Source organism: Lissotriton helveticus, chromosome 11 (genome assembly GCF_964261635.1).
Source record: "Lissotriton helveticus chromosome 11, aLisHel1.1, whole genome shotgun sequence".
Taxonomy (NCBI): domain Eukaryota; kingdom Metazoa; phylum Chordata; class Amphibia; order Caudata; family Salamandridae; genus Lissotriton; species Lissotriton helveticus.
The window spans coordinates 13,737,329-13,756,338 of NC_136072.1; the positions used below are offsets into that span (position 1 = coordinate 13,737,329).

The 19,010-nt window shown below is 41.1% G+C and overlaps 1 protein-coding gene across 1 annotated transcript in view; it reads right to left on the reverse strand.

Annotated features, from left to right (window-relative positions):
- The window catches only part of LOC144792100 (putative cation-transporting ATPase 13A4), a 307,439-nt gene that overhangs the window by 150,146 nt on the left and 138,283 nt on the right, over positions 1 to 19,010 (reverse strand). The window contains exons 16-18 of the mRNA XM_078666970.1: positions 15,281 to 15,437; positions 11,613 to 11,730; positions 3,316 to 3,440 (exon numbers count right to left, since the gene is read on the reverse strand). Coding sequence (XP_078523096.1) covers positions 3,316 to 3,440; positions 11,613 to 11,730; positions 15,281 to 15,437 — 400 coding nt within the window. The remainder of the gene's footprint in view (positions 1 to 3,315; positions 3,441 to 11,612; positions 11,731 to 15,280; positions 15,438 to 19,010) is intronic.

Below are 19,010 nucleotides of genomic sequence, written 5' to 3' on the forward strand. Positions count from 1 at the left end.
TATAAAAATACATCTACATAACAAGAAAATACATTCATTTTAATTTATTAAAACATAGTTTTTAAGAGTATTGTAATTTTTTAAAATGTTAAAAACATTGTAAATAAATAGTTTTCACATGTTAAATGATATTATTGATGTTTCACTGCATTTTGACATTAAACGTTTTTGTTAATTCTAGTGTTACCTTTATAAAAGACTATTATTGTAATCTATATTTTTGTATTACGATTTGTTTAACTTGACATGTTTTTGTAGAAATATATTATGCAATCAATATTTTTGTTCTTTTAATTATATTATATGGCTACAATATTTTAGTCAATAATTTGATCCCTATATTTTGGTCAATAGTTTTGAATTCGATACTCAGGACTACAGGCAATATTAGACAGAGAAGATTGACCTTTTATTCACCAGTTTTTAGGCTTACCAGAGCCCATTCTGGAAACTCACTAAACAATTTGCCACTCAAGTCATGTTCATATTTCAAGAGTTTAAATAATGATGTTAGCAGAAAACTGCTGACCAGTCCCAAGGCACACTGTGTCAGATGAGCCTGAAGGCTGAATCCATTTGAGCAAGATTAGACATAATAACTTCCAAATTCCAAACATAAATTATTTAATGCATAATAAAATAATTGCCTCACTGTGATATATTCTCTTCAAGTTCATAATTCATTGTGGAAAATGAATGTTCAAAGCAATTCAAATACATTCCACGGTTCAAAGATCAAAATCCCAATGCATTTTGGGTCAGAGTGACCCTTCATCAGGGAAGCTAGGGGCAAAAATTACAAAACTTTACCAGTAAAACAATGCAAGGTATTGGAAAACTATGTGCCACACCTCGTGAAACATGATTACAAATACAGCAATCTGACCAACTGTGTAAGAACACGCTCATGATAGAAGTATCTAGACACATGAGCGAATTTTAATCATGCAACCTCATGATGCATGTAATGGTAACAATCATGCTTAGGCTAATACTACTTGAGCTCACTGCCTATTGTGTTCAACACTATCAAAGTCAAAGAGCCTCAGTTCAAAATACTGTGAGTCTCAACAACATAACACAAATCTCAAAGAAACTAGTAATGTATGGGGTTGTATACTGGTTTTGGCCCGTGACAGATCCCCATACAAAATGTCTTCAGTAGTCAACAGTCACCAAGGGTCCATCCACTCCTGCTCAATACGCAATTATTATTAGTTACTACATACAGCATATGTAAAACAATTAGGAAGGTAGTGAAAGGTACTTGAAATCCTCATGTGCATAAGCTTCATAGAACTCTCTGTGAGTGCCTGGCGTGCATGTGTCTTAAATGTTATTAGAGAGCATGTTCTCTGTGTCCAGAAGGAAGTGTGAAGGAAAATCCATAAAACAACACATGGACACAAATTGAGTGCCCAATCCTAATTAGTAGTATCGAAGGCAGTAAAAAATAAAAAAAGGAAATGAGGACATTTGTTATCCAGGATGGGTGCCACCTTGAAAGGTGTTACCCTGAATATGAAGAATTTACCCGAGGTGAATGCATACAATATATTACAAATGAACATTGCAATACGAAACATCCAACCAAAACAAAAACTGCAACAATGGTTTAAAGCTATCCCAAACAACATATCATGAATAAGGTTCATGATACATCTCAAAACATAAAGAACATTTAGATAGATCATAGAGTTCAGAGGGTTTTGCAAACTCCAGCAGCAAAGGGGACTCTTTAGTAATCACAAGTTTGCAGGAAGGCCTGCACTAGTGGTAAGGCGAGTCCTATAAATATCTCATTCTAAGAGGAAAAGGATGCCTAAGGCCAACTCAGGGAGAAACAATATCGCAAATATACAGAAAGATGAGTTTACTTATAAAACTTCAGTATGCAGGATATGTTTATAATTTGCAGGGCAAAAGCAGAAACACCTATCCAGCAATGGACCTAATTCATCAGATTGCTACATCAGATTGTCTCACTCTCAGCTTTTCTTTTAATGTAAAAGGAGTTTGCTCTAGCCTACCCCAAAGCCAAGCTGACATTGTGGCGCACTCAAATGGTGCAGCTTTCAGCTTTATCACAATCGTCCTTGTCAAAAATATCAAACGTAGATAATTTTATCTTACGCAGAAAAATCAAGACAAGAATAGAGGTGGGTGGAACTCACAGCGTTACATAAAATCTCTGCGAGATTCTTCGGAGTTCCACACGTGTGTGGATTTCAGCATGTCGCACTGCTCATGCTGATTTTTAGAGCCGGGGGCTTTTTCAGCAGTGAAAAATCAGCATGAACAGCACCACAAGGTGTGCCAGAGGGCACTGCTTCTTTCTGCCGCTCGAACAGATTTTCTACTTAAGAGGTAGCTTTCTCAACACAAACAGTTGTGTACTTCTGTGACTTCCTACATTGAGAAATCTCATCAGGAGGCATTTTAGCACCCGAAAATTGGGCTATGGGATGCAAATTCTCGTTCGCACTCGTCAACTTATGGTTGGGGAGCTGTGCAAAAGAAAAAACTCTGTCATACAGCGGTTAGCGGAGTTTTGCCAGAACTCCGCGTTCTAAACAGAACGTGGAGTGGGCAAAACTCTGCGAACTATGCCGGCAAGGTGGAATTGTTTTGATCCCGACACAAAAACCCAGTTTTATTGGAATCAATCCCTTGCAAAAAAACAATTGTAGGCATGTTAAAAGCAGTCAAAATTAAACAAAGTTCAAAGTACAAAGTTTAGCAACTTTGCAAAAGCTTATTGGCAACAGTTACCTTTTTTTCTACTTGTATTACTAGTTACACACCTGAAAATCCAGCACCACTAAGTCACATAAGGGGATTGCTCATATTTATGAGAGTCATAAATGAATGTGTTGAGTAATCCCTGATAAAGAATACTGAGCTCTAACAGTGGTTCTTTTTCATGCACTAATATTTATATCTCTGATCATATCAAGTAAATCAAGCTTGGGGAGAGGATGTAGCCTTACGGCGCGAGCGATCGACCTCGAAGCTGGAGAACTGGGTTTGAGTCTCGACAACGACGCTCAACATCCTGTGATTCTGGGCAAATCACCTAATCTCCCCGTGCCTAACAAAAAAGAATGTGTCCATTTGTAACAAAACTGGTGCTCATGTAAAGTGCTCTGATACCCAATTTCTCGGGTCTAGTTTGCACTATATAAAACTCTCTAAAAAAAAAAAGCGCTCAGTTACACAACCGGCTGGAATGTCTTCAGCATTATCACCACCATAAAACTGACTACCACAATACCTAACCTGCCAGCATAATGAAGTAATGACTGCTTCATATACCTGTGATCATAACCGCCCTAATTTGAGCATTCATTAGCTCCCTTAATGCCGGCTTGGTCTCAGCCTTGACTTTATTTTCCATTACAAGAAGTCCAAGAAATTCCAGATCTGATTCTACTTCTTCCCTGGAAGAAAAGGCAAGGGAAAAAGAAAATATCAAAGACAGAGAAATTACCACTCAGAGTACAGCTTTGTGAAACAGTCTTTTGAACATGATCATATATAATGTGCCATGGTGCATGCATTATATTTATTATAAGATATCATTTACTTATTCTTGTATTTATTTACAGTTTTAAATACTATTACTGCACCAAAGAATATTGGGGTGCTTTATCAACAATTCTATTGAACGTATTACAATTTAAATAGATAACATTTCCGACATTTTGAAAGATCTTGTATAGAACCTACAGGAACCTATAAAGAACTGCAAAGAGCCTTCACCACCTAGCAGGGATCATGAGTCCCCGGAAGCTTGTTTCCTTCCCAGTACAAGAATTGGCTTGGTAGTTTGGTTTGCCCTGTGCCCATCATGCACTGGGACAGGAACAGACTAATTTGCATATAGCCAAGTTCTGAGCTGGGATGGTGCAGTGAGCTAAAAAATGGTGATGGATCAAGCCCTGATCTTTGGACTGGGTAAGAGTGGTCTGCTTAATTCAGGCACTCTGTTCATCACCACCCCCTTTTCTGAATCGGGATTATGAGTGTGTAGGTAGTGGGCTCCCCACCAAAAGCTGTCCATAGGACCATTATTGTGCATAGTAGGGGCTTGGCAACCCCAGATGGGCGTGGTTGTCTGGAGGGATTGATTTTAGTACTCTTTAGAAAGATTTGCAATAGCATACAATACAATGCATTTGTAGAGAGCACAAATACCTCTCAAGAGGCGTCCCGGCGCTAGCGGAAAGGATCACCTACAGAAAACATAGCAGAAAGATTCTAAATGGCACCAAGGCAGAAGTGCAAGAGTAAAGTTTTTGGGCTCTTTCTAAAAACCATTTCTAACGGATTACTTCTCAAACCAAGAGGAAGTGCATTCCACAATTTGGAGGCCATGAAAACAAATGATCTACCTCCTCTTTTAGCCTTATGAATTTGTGGGATTTGGAAGAGATTGTGTTTGTTAGATTTCAATGATCTCTCCTGGACATTCAGCTTAAAGCAGTGCATGAGATAGAGTGGACCTTTATGGGAGTAGGTTCTATTGGCAAAGATCAGTGCCTCGAATTAGATCCTTTTATTCACTGGAAGATAGTATCGATAATGTAAATGACTTGACATCGATGCACGGAGGGGAAATCGAGAATTTGCCGGACAGCAGCATTCTGGAAGATTTGAAGACTCTAATTCAAGCTGTTGGTGTAATTCAAACTCCACTTGGATGAGATGCAGCATCCTCCTAAGGGATCTAAGAGTGAAGAAGCAAGTGTAGGATAGTGCCTGGAATTGGGGCTCAAATGTAAGGTCAGAGTCAAATTTCGCCCCAAGGTTTCTTACCACAGAAGTCAGAAGGAGGGGGGGCATTAGCCCACTTCTTAAGGCCACCAAAGGTTGGATTTAGTGAAAGTCTTGGCTTCAATAGAAAATATTCTCAGTCTCATCTGAGCTAAGCTTTAGACAGCTTTTCTTACATCAAGTCCACAACGGATTTGCAAGAGTTTGAAAGAGTCCAAGGTAGTGGGTGTTTTTTTCCTCGAAGATAAGGACGAGCTGTGTGTTATCTGCATAAGATACAACTCTCACTCCCCAAGACTCGACTAACTTCGCCAGAGGCTCCAGATATACATTAAAAATGGTGAGGCTAAGAGCCGAACCCTGAGGGGCTCCACAATCAAGCAGCTTCAACACTGAGATAAAAGGTGGAAGGAAAACAGCTTGGGATCATTCAATAATGACGGCTTTCAACCATAACAAGGCTTGGTCTTCAATACCGATGGTTTCAAGTCTCTCAAGCAAAATAGCATGAGAGACCATATCAAATGCAGAGGAGAGGCCTGGAAGCATTAACATGACTGATGTGCCTGAAACCCAATTTTTTAAAATATATTCTGAGACTTCAAGCAGCTGATTAGACTCCAGAAAATATGATATCTACCAGTTTATATTTTTCTCAAGTAGTTTAGCAAATGTAGGAAGGAGTGAAATTGATCAAAATTTACTGAAAGTTTAGGGTCAGCTGATGGCTTCCTAAGCAGGGGTAGAAGTAGAGTTTGTTACCAGCTGGAAGGAACCAGTGCCTGTTCAAGGGATTCATTTTAGCAGTCTGTTCAAGATAGGATTCACCATGGGTGCAGCAAGGTTGTGGCTGGCTGGCACCAGGGACCCATATTGGAGCTAGATTTGCAACTTGCAAGTTCAGCTGCTGATTCTTCTACAGTTATAAAGACGAATCTAGCAAGTGATTGGCTGGAATAGAAGTAAGACATTGGTCCTTGGTTAATTGTGCCAAGAGAGGGTAGTTTATGTTGCTGTGGGAGTTTGAACAACACTCAAGTTTTGTTTGCAGCCTCAAAGATGAATTAGGAAATAAAGGTTTTTTTGGCCCGTTTGAACAGTGGCATGGTATTTTTTCAGGGTAGCCTGGTAAATAGTTTTGGTGCCCTTGTCATATTTGTATCTCCAATGCATGCTGATTTCTCTGACTTAAGGGAATCAAGGCGCAGAAGGTTTAAGTCTCTTTAAAAAGTAGGATTTCAAAGGCACAATGGTATCTATAGCATCTGGTCCCCAGTCATTAAAGCATGATGCATCCTTCTCTAAATCGCCTAACCCATGACAGGTAGGGGACAGAAGACTCTATAAGTAGGGAGTCTGAATTTTTATGCAATTGTCTGGATGCAGTCCTGTTGGTCCTTGTGAACCGCTAGGATCTGGGCAAACTATGTAAAAAGAGACCAGAACATGGTCAGACAAATTAATTTCAGATCTGGTTGTACCCCAACAGGCGCGGGGTTTTCTAAGACAAGGTCAAGTGTATGGCCTGCTTTGTGTTAAGAGGGTACCTTAATAAGCTGATCTAAGTTAAAGACTTCCAAGGAGGTCAGAAATTGCTGTGCAGGTTTATTGACAAGGTCACCCACATTAAGGTTAAAATCACCCAATACCAAATAGTAGGCATGGAGATGGGTTATTTGACCTAATGTGTCAATAAAAAGTTGCAGAGCGGCAGTCAAAGCATCAGGAGGATGAAAGATGGGCATGCCAGATACTCCGAAGGTACGGGCTAATATAACGGCAAAGGACATCCCTTCAATGTTATTTGTTTTGTTACAGAGCAGGAGTAGGCGGAAAGGTGTAAAATAGCCGCCCCTCTCTCATGTGTGTCAGTTCTATAAAGTTGCTTGATGGAGAAGTCTGGGGGAATTGCCATAACAATATCGGTAGCCAAACTGTCTTTAAGCCAGATTTCTGTAAGAAACATCCAATCCCAGCGGTTCTTCATTAGCAAATTGAAAATGTCTGGTGCATGTCGGGGTAGAGAGTGACAATTTATAAGGCAGGTTGAGAAGGAGGCTCCTGGTGTAAAGCAGAAACACCAGGCAAACCATTTGGCAATAATCCATAATCCTTGTCTATTAAGGAGCTGCATGATCTAGGAGCTTCAACTGAGAAACCTCACCCAGGACAGTTAAATCCCACTCATGGGTAATCTCCAGTGAACTCACATGCAGGACCACATGATACAGTACATAAAGCTAATAATTTGGCCCTGAGTAAGTACAATAGAGTGCATTATGGCTGGCTCACCGGCAGCATAGCTGACGCTAGCTGCAATCCGTATGCAGGCGGGCACAGATGGGCTTGCCTTTGCCAATTGTACATCTACTGTGTATCGGCAGCATCGGTCGGTTAATATAGTGGATGGCCAATACAAAGACTAGAATGCACAAAAAGAAAATGGTGGCATGGTGTTGGCTCCCAAGAAATGAGGAGGTTGAGTCAGGTAAAGTGCAACAAGTATTTTAGCAGATAAATGAATGGCAAAGCACAATTTTCCCCCAACTGTGCAACATCTGCAAGAGTGTTCACTTGAAGTCATTCACAAACCCACTAACTCACCCATACAGCCACTCACACAGCCAGTCACTAACCCAAACAGGCACTTACACATCCATTCACTTTCCCATACAGCCTCTAATACATCCACTAATTCACTCATATAGTCACTCACACATCCAGTCATTTACTCATAGAGCCACTCACATAGCTGGTAACTCATCTATACTTCCACTCACATAGCCAGTTACTCTTCTATACATCCACTCACATACCCAGTCACTCACTTATACTGCCACTGAAACCCCCTCACTCACCCACACGGATACTCACAGAGACACTCACTCACTCATACAGCTACTCACACAACCACTAACTCACCCACACAGTCACTCAGACACCCAGTCACTCAACCATATAGCTATTAGCACACTCCCTCACTCAGTCATACACCCACTCACACACCCAATATCTTACCGATACACTCATTGAGACTCTCACTCACTCACATACAAGACACTCATGCAGTAATAAACATGTAACATATAGTTTGCCATTCTTTTAACCAGAAAAGGTAGTTCCAACAGCGACCCCTTTTTTTAGTTTTGTGGCTTTTTTTTTTTTTTAAAAAGGGGGTTTTGTTGCTTTTTATTGTTAACATTTCAACAATAAAAACTATTAAAAAAATATAGAAAGAGAATTTGCAAAACTTGTGCAGCAAGTCTTCAACCAAAAACAAATTAGCACTTGTGATTTTTTGCAGGATCAAGAATGGCAGGGATGGATTGTTGGCCAACAGTACTTTATTGCAGATTGTGCAATGAGTGCTGATGCTCGCAAGCTATGGAGCTCCTGCCGGGATCATTGGTGTACTGCAGCCTTACTTGGTAGTGTATCTCCTGGTGCCAGATGACGCACACATGAGGATGTGGACAGAGTACTTCCATTGTGCTCCCTTTCTGACCAAGCAAGATGGTGTGAGTGGATTTTTACAAATTCCTGAGCATGCTTGTCGTGACATAAGAATACGTTTATGTTGTTCCGCACGAAGTGCACTTTACCTTCTGGGCCACTACCTTCTTTCTCCACTGGGAATTGTAACAAAATTCCACTCAATGATAATTTTTTTTGAGGATCTTCCAAGCTGCTACGTAGGATCTTGAGCAGGAGACGCCATTGTTTTTTATAAGTAAGCAAAAAACACCAACAATGAAACAAAACTCTTGATGTGGATGTACAGGTGTGAATTTTTACTGCAACACATAAAGGATGAACACTGGGAGGGGACTTTCTGTATAAAAGATTTAAAGCTGTTTTAACAAGTAAAATCCATTTGTTCCTGTGTTACCTGGGATGTTGTCACGATGACAGTGCAACGTCATCATGAGTCCAGAAAATATATTTAAACAAATGTTTTAAACTTCATTTCCTAATTAATATATACATTTCTTTAATATTTGTGTTAATCACTTACCTAAAACATTAATTTTAAATACTCTATATATGTTTTCAAGTACTGTCAAAAAACACGCTGGTTTTGTGAACTTCTGCGATACTGGATTATACATATTGGGGTGGATCGCAATAGATTTGCAATTCTCAAAATACATAATAAAAAGCAAATTCTGCAAATTCTCTTAATATGAAACAACCGCACCAATAAACTTAGATGCATGGCCATGGTGCAGAAGGTGCAGTGAGACTGGAGTGGGAAGAAGAGGGCAAGCAGACCACAACACAGACATTAGCATTAGTTTTGCAAATATCAAGTAACAGCAGCAATAAATTCAGGTGCATAACCATGATGCAGTAGATGCAGTGACACTGGAGCGGGACCAAGATGGTGAGCAGCCCACTTCACAGAGATTATCATTCGGTTTGTAAACATCAAGAAACTCAGCAATAAATTCAGGTGTGTAACCAATAAGCAGTACGTTCAGTGACACCAGAGCAGCCCAACAGTGGATGACATCTATTCACCAATACACCTTTGTATATATATATATTTATATAAAACAGTAATAAAAATGCGAAAAACACTCACAGTCACTGGTTGATGTCATCAGTGATGTCATTTGACATGTCATCAGTGATTTTTCTGACCATGTCATGAGTGTTGAAATATGTGAGGTTATAAGCAGGGCATTGCAGGGGCGCAAGGTATACTTAGCTCACTAACTATAACAGCTGAATTGCTCTGGTTTTGTATGAGTGACAGCTGAGTCTAATCATAACGTCTCTGTAGCCTTTGTTTTTTTCACTGAATTTCTAGGCTTTTTCTTTAATCCCATTTCCTAACTATAACGTCTCTGTAACCTTTAGTTTCTTCAGTGAATTTCCAAGGTCTTTTTAAATGCTAATTCCTAACTATAACATCTGTATAAACTTTGGTTTTTCCCAGTGTATTTCTAAGTTTTTTTTAAATTAGTAGTAGTGTTTGTAGAGTGGTGGCAAAAGGGGGCATGGCCCCCAAAGACCTCTTAGCAATCCAGCTTTGTGGAACTTATTGGAGATAACAAGAGGGGTATTTGGCACCGAAGGATGTTCTTGGGGGCCAACTACCCCTCCTGTTGCCTCAAATTAAGTCCCAAAGAACAAGATTGCTGAGACTTCGTAGGAGACCATGCACCCTTTCGCTACCACTCTGCAAACAGTCACTTTAAGCCCCGGGATGCTAATACTGTAAAAGACTCAAATTGTGAATTCTCTACTGTTCATTGTGAAACTTTCAAGCAGAGAAAACCCTCAGTGAGGGCTTATGTCATGTTAAAGTCCATTCTGGGTAAGGAACATTATCTTCTTTCCTTAAATAGCGCTCACTCATTTTAGAATTAACTATCTACATTTTCTTTTTGCATCCCCGGCTGGATGTTTCCCTCTAAATCAAATAGGACCCTGTGGGTGCAATTCTAGATCCCCTTCGGACACTCTACACTTCGTACTACTGTGCTAATTTCTCCCCTTGCCAAAAAGGTGGTTTCTCCGACCCCTTCCAAAGATCCTGAAGTTTAGGCATGCTAAAGTGGCACTTTTGTATTTACAGTTACTGCCAAATGCTTATACCCTATGTGCAGTGACAGGTTTTCGGCGGGCTGCTTACAGATCCAGGCTCTCTAGTATTGATTAATCTGTGCATGGCCAGCACACATGAGGCTCCTTTTAGTTTGATGGTGTGTATTGTTTACGATTCTTTATTTTTTTTTTATTTGAATGATTTTTAAAACTGATGATGCATTAGTTTTAGTTGTTTCTTTTATCCCATACAGTGCATTTCTTTTTTTATGTATGGCTATATCTTTTATGGACGTTTTTGCTTCTAAATAAAGAAAGAATTATAATAATATTATACGAAGCCAATGACCTTCATGATATGGGTCGATGCATGTGCAGGAGGTGACTGTCCAGAAAACCTTTAAATTAATTACATGATAGGATTATTCTTTAAATTGCCTTCAGGTCCTCCACCCTATTAATTTAGGAAAGCATCACAGCACGTGATCATCATCCCTCCCTTGGTCCTCATCTGGCCAGAAAGTTCACCGAAGCATATGATCACCACCCATCCCTTGGCCCTCATCAGGAGAAACGTATGTGATATTTGCCTTCACCAAGTCAAAGTGCTTTTCAGCATTGAGAACAGCGACTAAATAAAAGGGTATTGCTGAACAAGAGTTTTACACACCATAGACTTTGCTGCAACACCTCTCTACTACATTCATCTAGGTAAACACAATACTAACACCTCAATTTTCCTCATCAGCACAGAGGAGTTTACACTGGTGCTTGTTAATGGGGGGAGTAGTATGCGTTTGGAGGTTAGTTGGCTTTCATAACCTGCCTAGTCTGCTTTGGGTTAATCAGTCTTCCCAAGCTCAGGCTGAAGCCTGGCCCCTGAGTGGCTGGACAGATAGGGTCCTTGTTGGTGGAGAACCTGGGATGATGGTGACGGAGGACAGGTTCATGCGGAAATGGTGAACTGGGTTGTGGTGATTTGGGTGCTGATAGGCTGCTGTTTAACAATTTAACACAATTATTTTCTCTTTTGTTCTGGGAGATTTCACAAGTGAATTTTGCACTTTCTTTATCACAAAAATCCACTCAATTTGTAGGATTTCCTATCAACAATTTTTGAAGAAAGATCTTGTGAAGTTTGCAAAGTTGGTGAAGGTTTAAAACAAACGGCATTCTCTATTTCTGATCCATGAAGAAGGCTGACTTAGGATCAGTATTAGAATATATTTCCATGTAAGTGACAATTTTAACCATCAGATCATAGTTACAGCCCTGTGGCTTACCTCTGGAAAGTGTCCACTCCAACATCTATCCTCAGAGCCAGTGTTTTATATGCCAGTCCGATCACCCGGAACCCTTGCAAAGTGTAATATTCAAGCTCACTTAAGAAATTTAAAGGCACTGTTTGGGAAAGGATAAGCAAGATTCTAATCACTAGTGTATACCACTGAATTCAATTTACATTCTGTGTTTTATTAATCAATAATCAATATAGCAAGCAATATCTTTATCAAGAACAATTCTTCATGAAACAAGGCAAAAGGCAAGTACACAGTTGTATAACGACTTAATTCCCCAAAGTTCATCAATGTTGTAATAGTTCATGGTTGCTAAAATATTTCATGTCCTTTGTGGCTAAAGTTGTTTAAGAAGCAATTTTTGTAATGAAAAGGAATTCAACATGTTTTCCCAGTAACTGCAAGGAAGCACTGCATTTCTATAAAATGTCAATGTTCTCATGTTCAGACTAAGGGCCCTATTAGGATCTTGGTGGACAGGGATATTCCATCACAAAAGCGACGGATATACCGTCCAACATATTACTATTCCGTTGCATCCTATGGAACTTGTAATACGGCGAATGGGATATCCATTATGTTTGTGACGGAGTATCCTATCAGCCAAGATGGTAGTCAGGTCCTAAGTCCATCCTATACCTAGGGGACCAAACATCTTCAGGGAGGTATAAGGATAATCTACATGAACATACATATATATATATATATTTTTTTTTTCTGGGTGTAAAAACAAAATCTGTGTAGAAAAAAAGAAAAGATGTATGTAAACAATAGTCTTAATTTAATGCCTAAAAAAGGTAATCCTACAACAAACTACAGTTCCTGTATTTATTAATAAATAGAAAAAAGTTATAGAAATACTCTCTTCCCCAGTCACTTGAATTGGGCCTTCATGTCAATACCTGTTTCCTCCTCACACACATCTCTTATTATTATGGTCTCTGCACCTTCCAACACATTGATTTGTACTTTCTTTAGTTACAAGTGTACTGTCTGAATGATTGTTAGCGATGATGTCGTTCAGAAGTATAATGTGCAGTCGACTGTGCAGAGCATGTCTTCGGAGAGGTAAGGTGTGCTTTGCTCCATCGTTCTCTTGCTTCTAATGCTAAAAACCCTGCAGATAATTTGGAAGATACTTCCTATGTCAATTCCAAAAACATAGAGAACCTGTCTAAATAGTTGCAGAACAAAAAAAGAGTCTTCAAAAATTACATTTGCATTCAGATTTTAGTTGTAGTTTGTTTCTGTACCTCTCTGCTTGATCCTTCATTTACTTTCCTGAAACGTTTCTTCCGAAATGTGTGGTTTGCACCCAACCCACAATGTCCTACCTCAGTGTACTGAGCTCTTTAAGGACTCCTGATAACTGTCTTAGACCAAGTCATTGAGAAGGTCGACAAGAATCACCAAAAGAAGAAACAGGACAGCCAAGATAATTTTTTTTTGTGGGGCAGGTCCGGATGCCTTTTCTCCTTTGTAGTCTTCAGTAAGTCTTGGCCTGAGGATAGCTGTTTTCATTCATCTTACCTGTAATTCAAAACTCCACAAGGACTCTTCTTGCTGATGGCAACAGTCCACCCCTTCACTGGCACACCTTACATTCCTTCCCTTTCTTTCTGAACAGGGCTTGGTGGTTGGCAGTAGTTGCAGGGATTGAATGACAGGGGAGTCTCTGGTTGTGCCCTTCAACAATTTTGCTTGTCTCACACTGCCTTTCAAAAGCTTGTAGGAGAGCCTTAGAAAGGATAACCACAGCACTTTCCAGGATGGCATGGCCTGTAAAGTCAATGCTGTGCTGGAACTGGAGGTGCAGAAAGACAGGGGACACACCCTGTGCCCCCCATGCATACACTTCCCTTGCACCGAGTCACCAGGGGGCCCTGTAGAACCCCCTAAGTTTCCTCACCGCCATCCTTTTCATGGCAGTCTCGCCACCATAAAAATGAGGGCATTGAGGGAACTCATAATATGCTTTGCCATCTATTCAGGACCCTATGAGATTCTTCCACAGAAAGAAAAGTTAAATGGTTGCCATCTAGGACCGAGCCACCAAGCTATGTCTCATGAAACAATTCCCCAATGGAGCCGTTCACATGCTCTGGCAAACCTATGATGTGCACATTGCTTCTGCATGAGGGTACCTGTGAGAAGTTTCTGCATCTCTTTGACTGATGGGTGCTTCATCACTAAAGTCAATTCAATTATTGCTACCCTTTCCGTGAGCTTTTAGCAATGTGCTCTGAGCAGACATGCCTATAGGGCCATAGCTTAAATTTCAGATTCAAGTGTAGGATCAACATTGAGAATAGCCTGCAAGATAGCATCACATTTACCTGAAAGTTCAGAAAGGGTTGCTTCCATGTTAATAGTGGAGCCCTGTGATGGGCCCTCTTCAATATTTGGTGGGCCTGCTGTCCCCTTGGGACCCCATGGCTTCACCATAAGTCTTTTGTTTTGGTTATTACTTGGATCTCACCATAAAAGTCCCAGTCTGCATGTGCCCGCTTAGTGCCGCATTGTGGAGTTCGATCATCAGTCTCTGATTAATAGGAACATTAATCTCAGGTCAGATACCCTGGGGTATAAACCGTTTTCGTAGCCGGTGAGGGGTGATCTGCCCCTATTCTTCTAGGCACCATCTCTCAAATCCCAACGCAGAGGGAGGAAATGTCCACTAATTTACGGGAGTTGTGGCAGATTTTATTGGCCTCCGTTTCTTTCAATCTCTATAGCAAGGTATGGCTTGAATACTTTGGTGCCCAAGGATCCGCACGGCCTGTGCACCATGTGACGTCTTGAAAATATCAATACAGGTAACACAGCAATATTATAGTCATACTTCGCACTAGGCCTCTCAGTCCCAACCATTGTCCAATCCTGCTGCCATTGTTAATAAATTAACCTCCATGACTCTGCATCTCAAGGTAACCAGGCTACTGCCTGAGGATAGTCGCTACAAGGAAGTGGTTTCCTCCCTATATGCAGTTCCCTCACAATTCTTAATAGAGTAGTTTCTGGAGCAGGAGGTGAATGTTTTTCTGGAGGAGGGAGGGTATCCTCTTCTAGAGTGGGAGTGTATTTTGGAGCAGGGAAGAATTCTCCTCTGGAGCAGGGTTATATTCTCTTCTAGAGTAGTGGTGAATTCTCTTCTGGGGCAGGGGGTGTCATTCTCTTTTAGAGCAGGGATGTATTCTTTTCTGGAGCAGAGGTTAATTCTCTTCTAAAGCAAGTGTATATTCTCTTCTGGAGCAGGGGTGAATTCTCTTCTAGAGCAGGGGTGGAATGTTTTCTGGAGTGGGGTGTATTCACTTCTGAAGCAAGGGGTGTATTTTCTTCGGGAGCACAGGTACATTCTCTTCTAGAGCATGGGTGAATTTACTCTTGGAGTAGGGGCTGTATTCTCTTCTAGAGTGGGGGTAGATTCTCTTATGAAGTGGGGGTGTATTCATGGCCACCAATAGGGAGAATTCACTTACTTTGTAGATGTGGTTTCTCAGAGGCAGTGTTACTCCCACAATTCCTTTGCGTTAGTCAGCCTCACTAAGTGGTGACCATGTATTACCAATATGTTTAAACCTGTGGCTAAAGCACATAACTTGCTATGGTTTTGGCATTTATGCAGACTGTTGCATCACAGAAAGTCTACCTACCTGTCTGTGGCCGGCAAAACCTGACGACCATTTCCGGTGCTCCTTTCATAAAACCCATCAACTCATTCGATCCGATGACCTGGGTAACGACAGACATCCGCTGCAGACTGGAGGAGAATGGAAATTGTTGCATAACGACAACTCCATCAACTGGCACCTTTGAGGAAAGCATAAAACAATACATTGAAGCATTAATAAAAAAGATATAATGCCGGTCTGGTTAATTTGCAGTCTAACGAAAACTGACATGATTACTTTCAGTGAAACATTTCTCATACAAATAGGTAGTTTAGATTCTCCCTTTTATGCTGCATGTCGGAGGATGCAGAGCATTGTGGAATGCATGCAGCTGTAAACATTTACATCCATCTACATTCTAGATAAGGAAATGAAAACAACAATGATTCCTTTCACAAACATAAAGGGGCTTATCACGATGTCGGTTGGAGTTGCCTCCGACTGCCTCTGTCTCTGACACGGCTCGGACCGACTTCAGTTATGCGGTTCTGACCGCCTGATTACGATGCGACCGATCACAGTTTGGTCGCATACTCACTTTTCTCTATGGGAGCTTATGTCATGGCTGTTAACCGACCGTAATACAGGCTCTTATAGAGAAACACGTGTGTGTGTAAAACCCTGTGCCTGTGGAAGGCACCCCATGGTGCCTTGCACACAGTGGGCACCCCATGGTGCCTTACATACAGTACAGGATTTTACAGGAAGGTACCCTAGGTACCCTCTCATCTACCAACAGTAGGCTGAAGGGTGAATGGGGCACTGCTAGGGGTCCATAAAGACGCTTTCTGGCAGCCTTTCCTTGGCCGAAAGCCTGGCATGAACAGGCTGTGGGAAATGGACACCGTAATCACGACGGCGGAAACGCTGTCCGTAGGGGATTACGGTACAGTTCCAACTGGCTGAAAGACTCAGAGAGCCAGTCTGAACCGAGTCATAATGACCGTCCGGTTTATGATCTGCCCGCCAACATCGTAATCGGGCGTTCAGACTGCAAATTGACTGTGTTGGTCAGAAAGCCTGCAACCATGGTCGGAAAGCTTCCGACTAGCGGACTGAGTTTTCCGACCAACATCGTAATCGGCCCCATAGAGTTATTTAGAGTACTTATTTGAAAGATAGTCAATACTGCATATAAAATGTCACATAAACAAAACTTATGATGCAATACAAACATCTGTAGCATATCAAATTGCATATTAAATTGTATAATTATTAACCCTAGGCGGGTAACTCCGCTCCGCCAGCAGAGTTTGTGGGGATTTGCCTAGTCCACGCTCTGTTGCGAACTCGGAGTAGGCAAAACTCCGCCTCTGTGGCAGAGCGAAGTGAGCTGCTCCCTCCCCCCTACCAAATTCTTTAGAAATTATAAAAGGCACTTGCCTGCGTTTCTGCTGTCTCCCCTGTCTAGCCACTCTCCTTACTGATCCTCTCGGTTCCTTCCTCATTGAAAAAACACTAAGTTGTACGTTTTGCAACTGCGTTGCCTCGGACCATTCTCATCTCAAATGACATCACTGATGACATCATCCAGTGACTGTGTGTTTCTGTAAAGTTTAAATATGTTTTATATATATATGCCAAGGTGTATTGTGGAATGAGTTGGTGTATAAGTGTCTGAATGGATGATTTAGTAGGTGTGTGACTGTATAAGTGAGTGAATAAACGTGTCTTACTGAATGCATGGATTAGTGACTAAACTGTGTGAATGTTTGTATCAGTCTGTCAGTTGGTGTGTAAGTGGCTGCATGGGTTGGTAAGTAGCTACATGCGTGTCTATATGGGTTATTTATTGGTTGTCTGAGTATCTGTATGGGTGCCTAAGTGTCTGTGTAGGAGGGTGGGTTTGAGTGACTCTGCATAGACGTGTGAGTGGGTGATTCACTGGGTGTATGGGTTCAATACTGCATCTGTGAAGGCCTGTATGGGTAGGTTGAGTGTTTGTATGAGTGTGTTGGTGACTGCCTTTTACATGTGTGAGTAACTACACATGTAAAAGGCAGTATATGTGAGTGTTGGAATATATAAATGACTATATGTGAGAGTAAGTGATTGTGTGAGTGGCTGTATGGATGATTGTGAGCTTTTATCAGTGATTGTATAGGAGAATAAGTATGTGTTAGTATCTGTATTAATCATTGAGGTAGAGTGTGTATCAGTGTATACTTGAGTACATGGGAGTGTGATTGATTCTTTGCTTGACTGAATAGGTGTGTGAGGAACTCTATGGATGAGTGGCGGTGTGTGAGTCTCTGTATAGGTATGAGTGCATATTAGAGTGCTGTATTTGATGAGTGACTGCATAAATGAGTGACTGTATGGGTGAAGGTGTGGATATGTGTGTAGCCCTGGGAATCAGTGAGTGGGTATTTAGTAACTGGTATTGGTGTGTCTCTGGATTCGAAAATGGTAGTCTGGATTTTACAGTGGGTGTATCAATGGTTATATTAGGGTGTGAGGGGGTGCATCAGATTATCACACAGATTTTGTCATCAGTGATGTAATTTCAGTTGTCATCAGTGATGTCATCAGTGATGTCACTGACCATGTCATGAATGATGTAATATGTGAAGTCATCCGCAGTGCATTGCGGGGGCACAAGTTACATTTAGCTCAACTAACTATAATGGCCACATTTCTCTGGTTTTGTACGAGTGAAATGCCCAACTAACTATAACGTCCCTGAAACCTATGTTTTTTCCAGTGAATTTGTAAGGTTTTTTGAATGCTAATTTCTAACTATAACGTCCCTGAAACCTATGGTTTTCTCAGTGAATTTCTAAGGGTTTTTTGAATGCTAATTTATAACTAAGCCTGCAAAGGTAGGACATGTGCAGAAAGAGGAAGAAAAGCACAGAAAGAAGCAAGACAAATGCAGAAAGAGGCAACAGAAGACCAGAAAGACAAAGAAAAGTACAGGAAGAAGAAGAGATGTTCAGAAAGAACCAACAGAGGAGCAACTTGCTGATGGGTACTTGTGATAACTGACTCAGACTAATGAGTCCTAGAGACAGTGCTCTGCTAAAAGACACTTAGAATACAGTAAAAACACCTACATACACTAGGGAACACTATGCCTTGGGGTACCCCTGTGATTAGCATGACCTCCTCTGTATTTGTCATGAGTTAATGCCTGGGTCATTGCATGAGTACATGAGTAGTGACTGGACGATTAGAGTGCTACAAGGAGAGTGCATGGTAAATTTATAAATGCTTGGGTTTTGGCCCACTGACTGGATAAGGACAAACGACTGGCTGGGTAATTGAAGGACTGCACAGGTAGTACCTTGGAGATTACTGGACTGCATAGGTAGTCATCAATGGATTGCAGCAGTGTATGAGTTAGTGACTGGGTCATTGCATGACTACATGGGTGGTGACTGGATGATTAGAGTGCTGCAAGGACAGTACATGGTGATTTTATAACTGCTTGGATTTTGGCGGAGTGATTGGAAAAGTACATAGTGCTGGCTGGATGATTGGAGGAGTGCGTGGGTAGTAACAGAGGGATTTCTGGAGTGCGTGGGTACTACCTGGGTAATTGGAGGAGTGATTCAGTAGTGTGTAGGTGGTTAGAGGTCTGCATTAGGAAGTGCTTAGGTGATTGTAGCAGTGCATGTGTTAGTGCCTGGGCCATTCCATGAGGACATGGGTACTGACTGGAAGATTAGAGTACTGTAAGGAGAGTGCATGGTGAATTTATAAGTGCTTG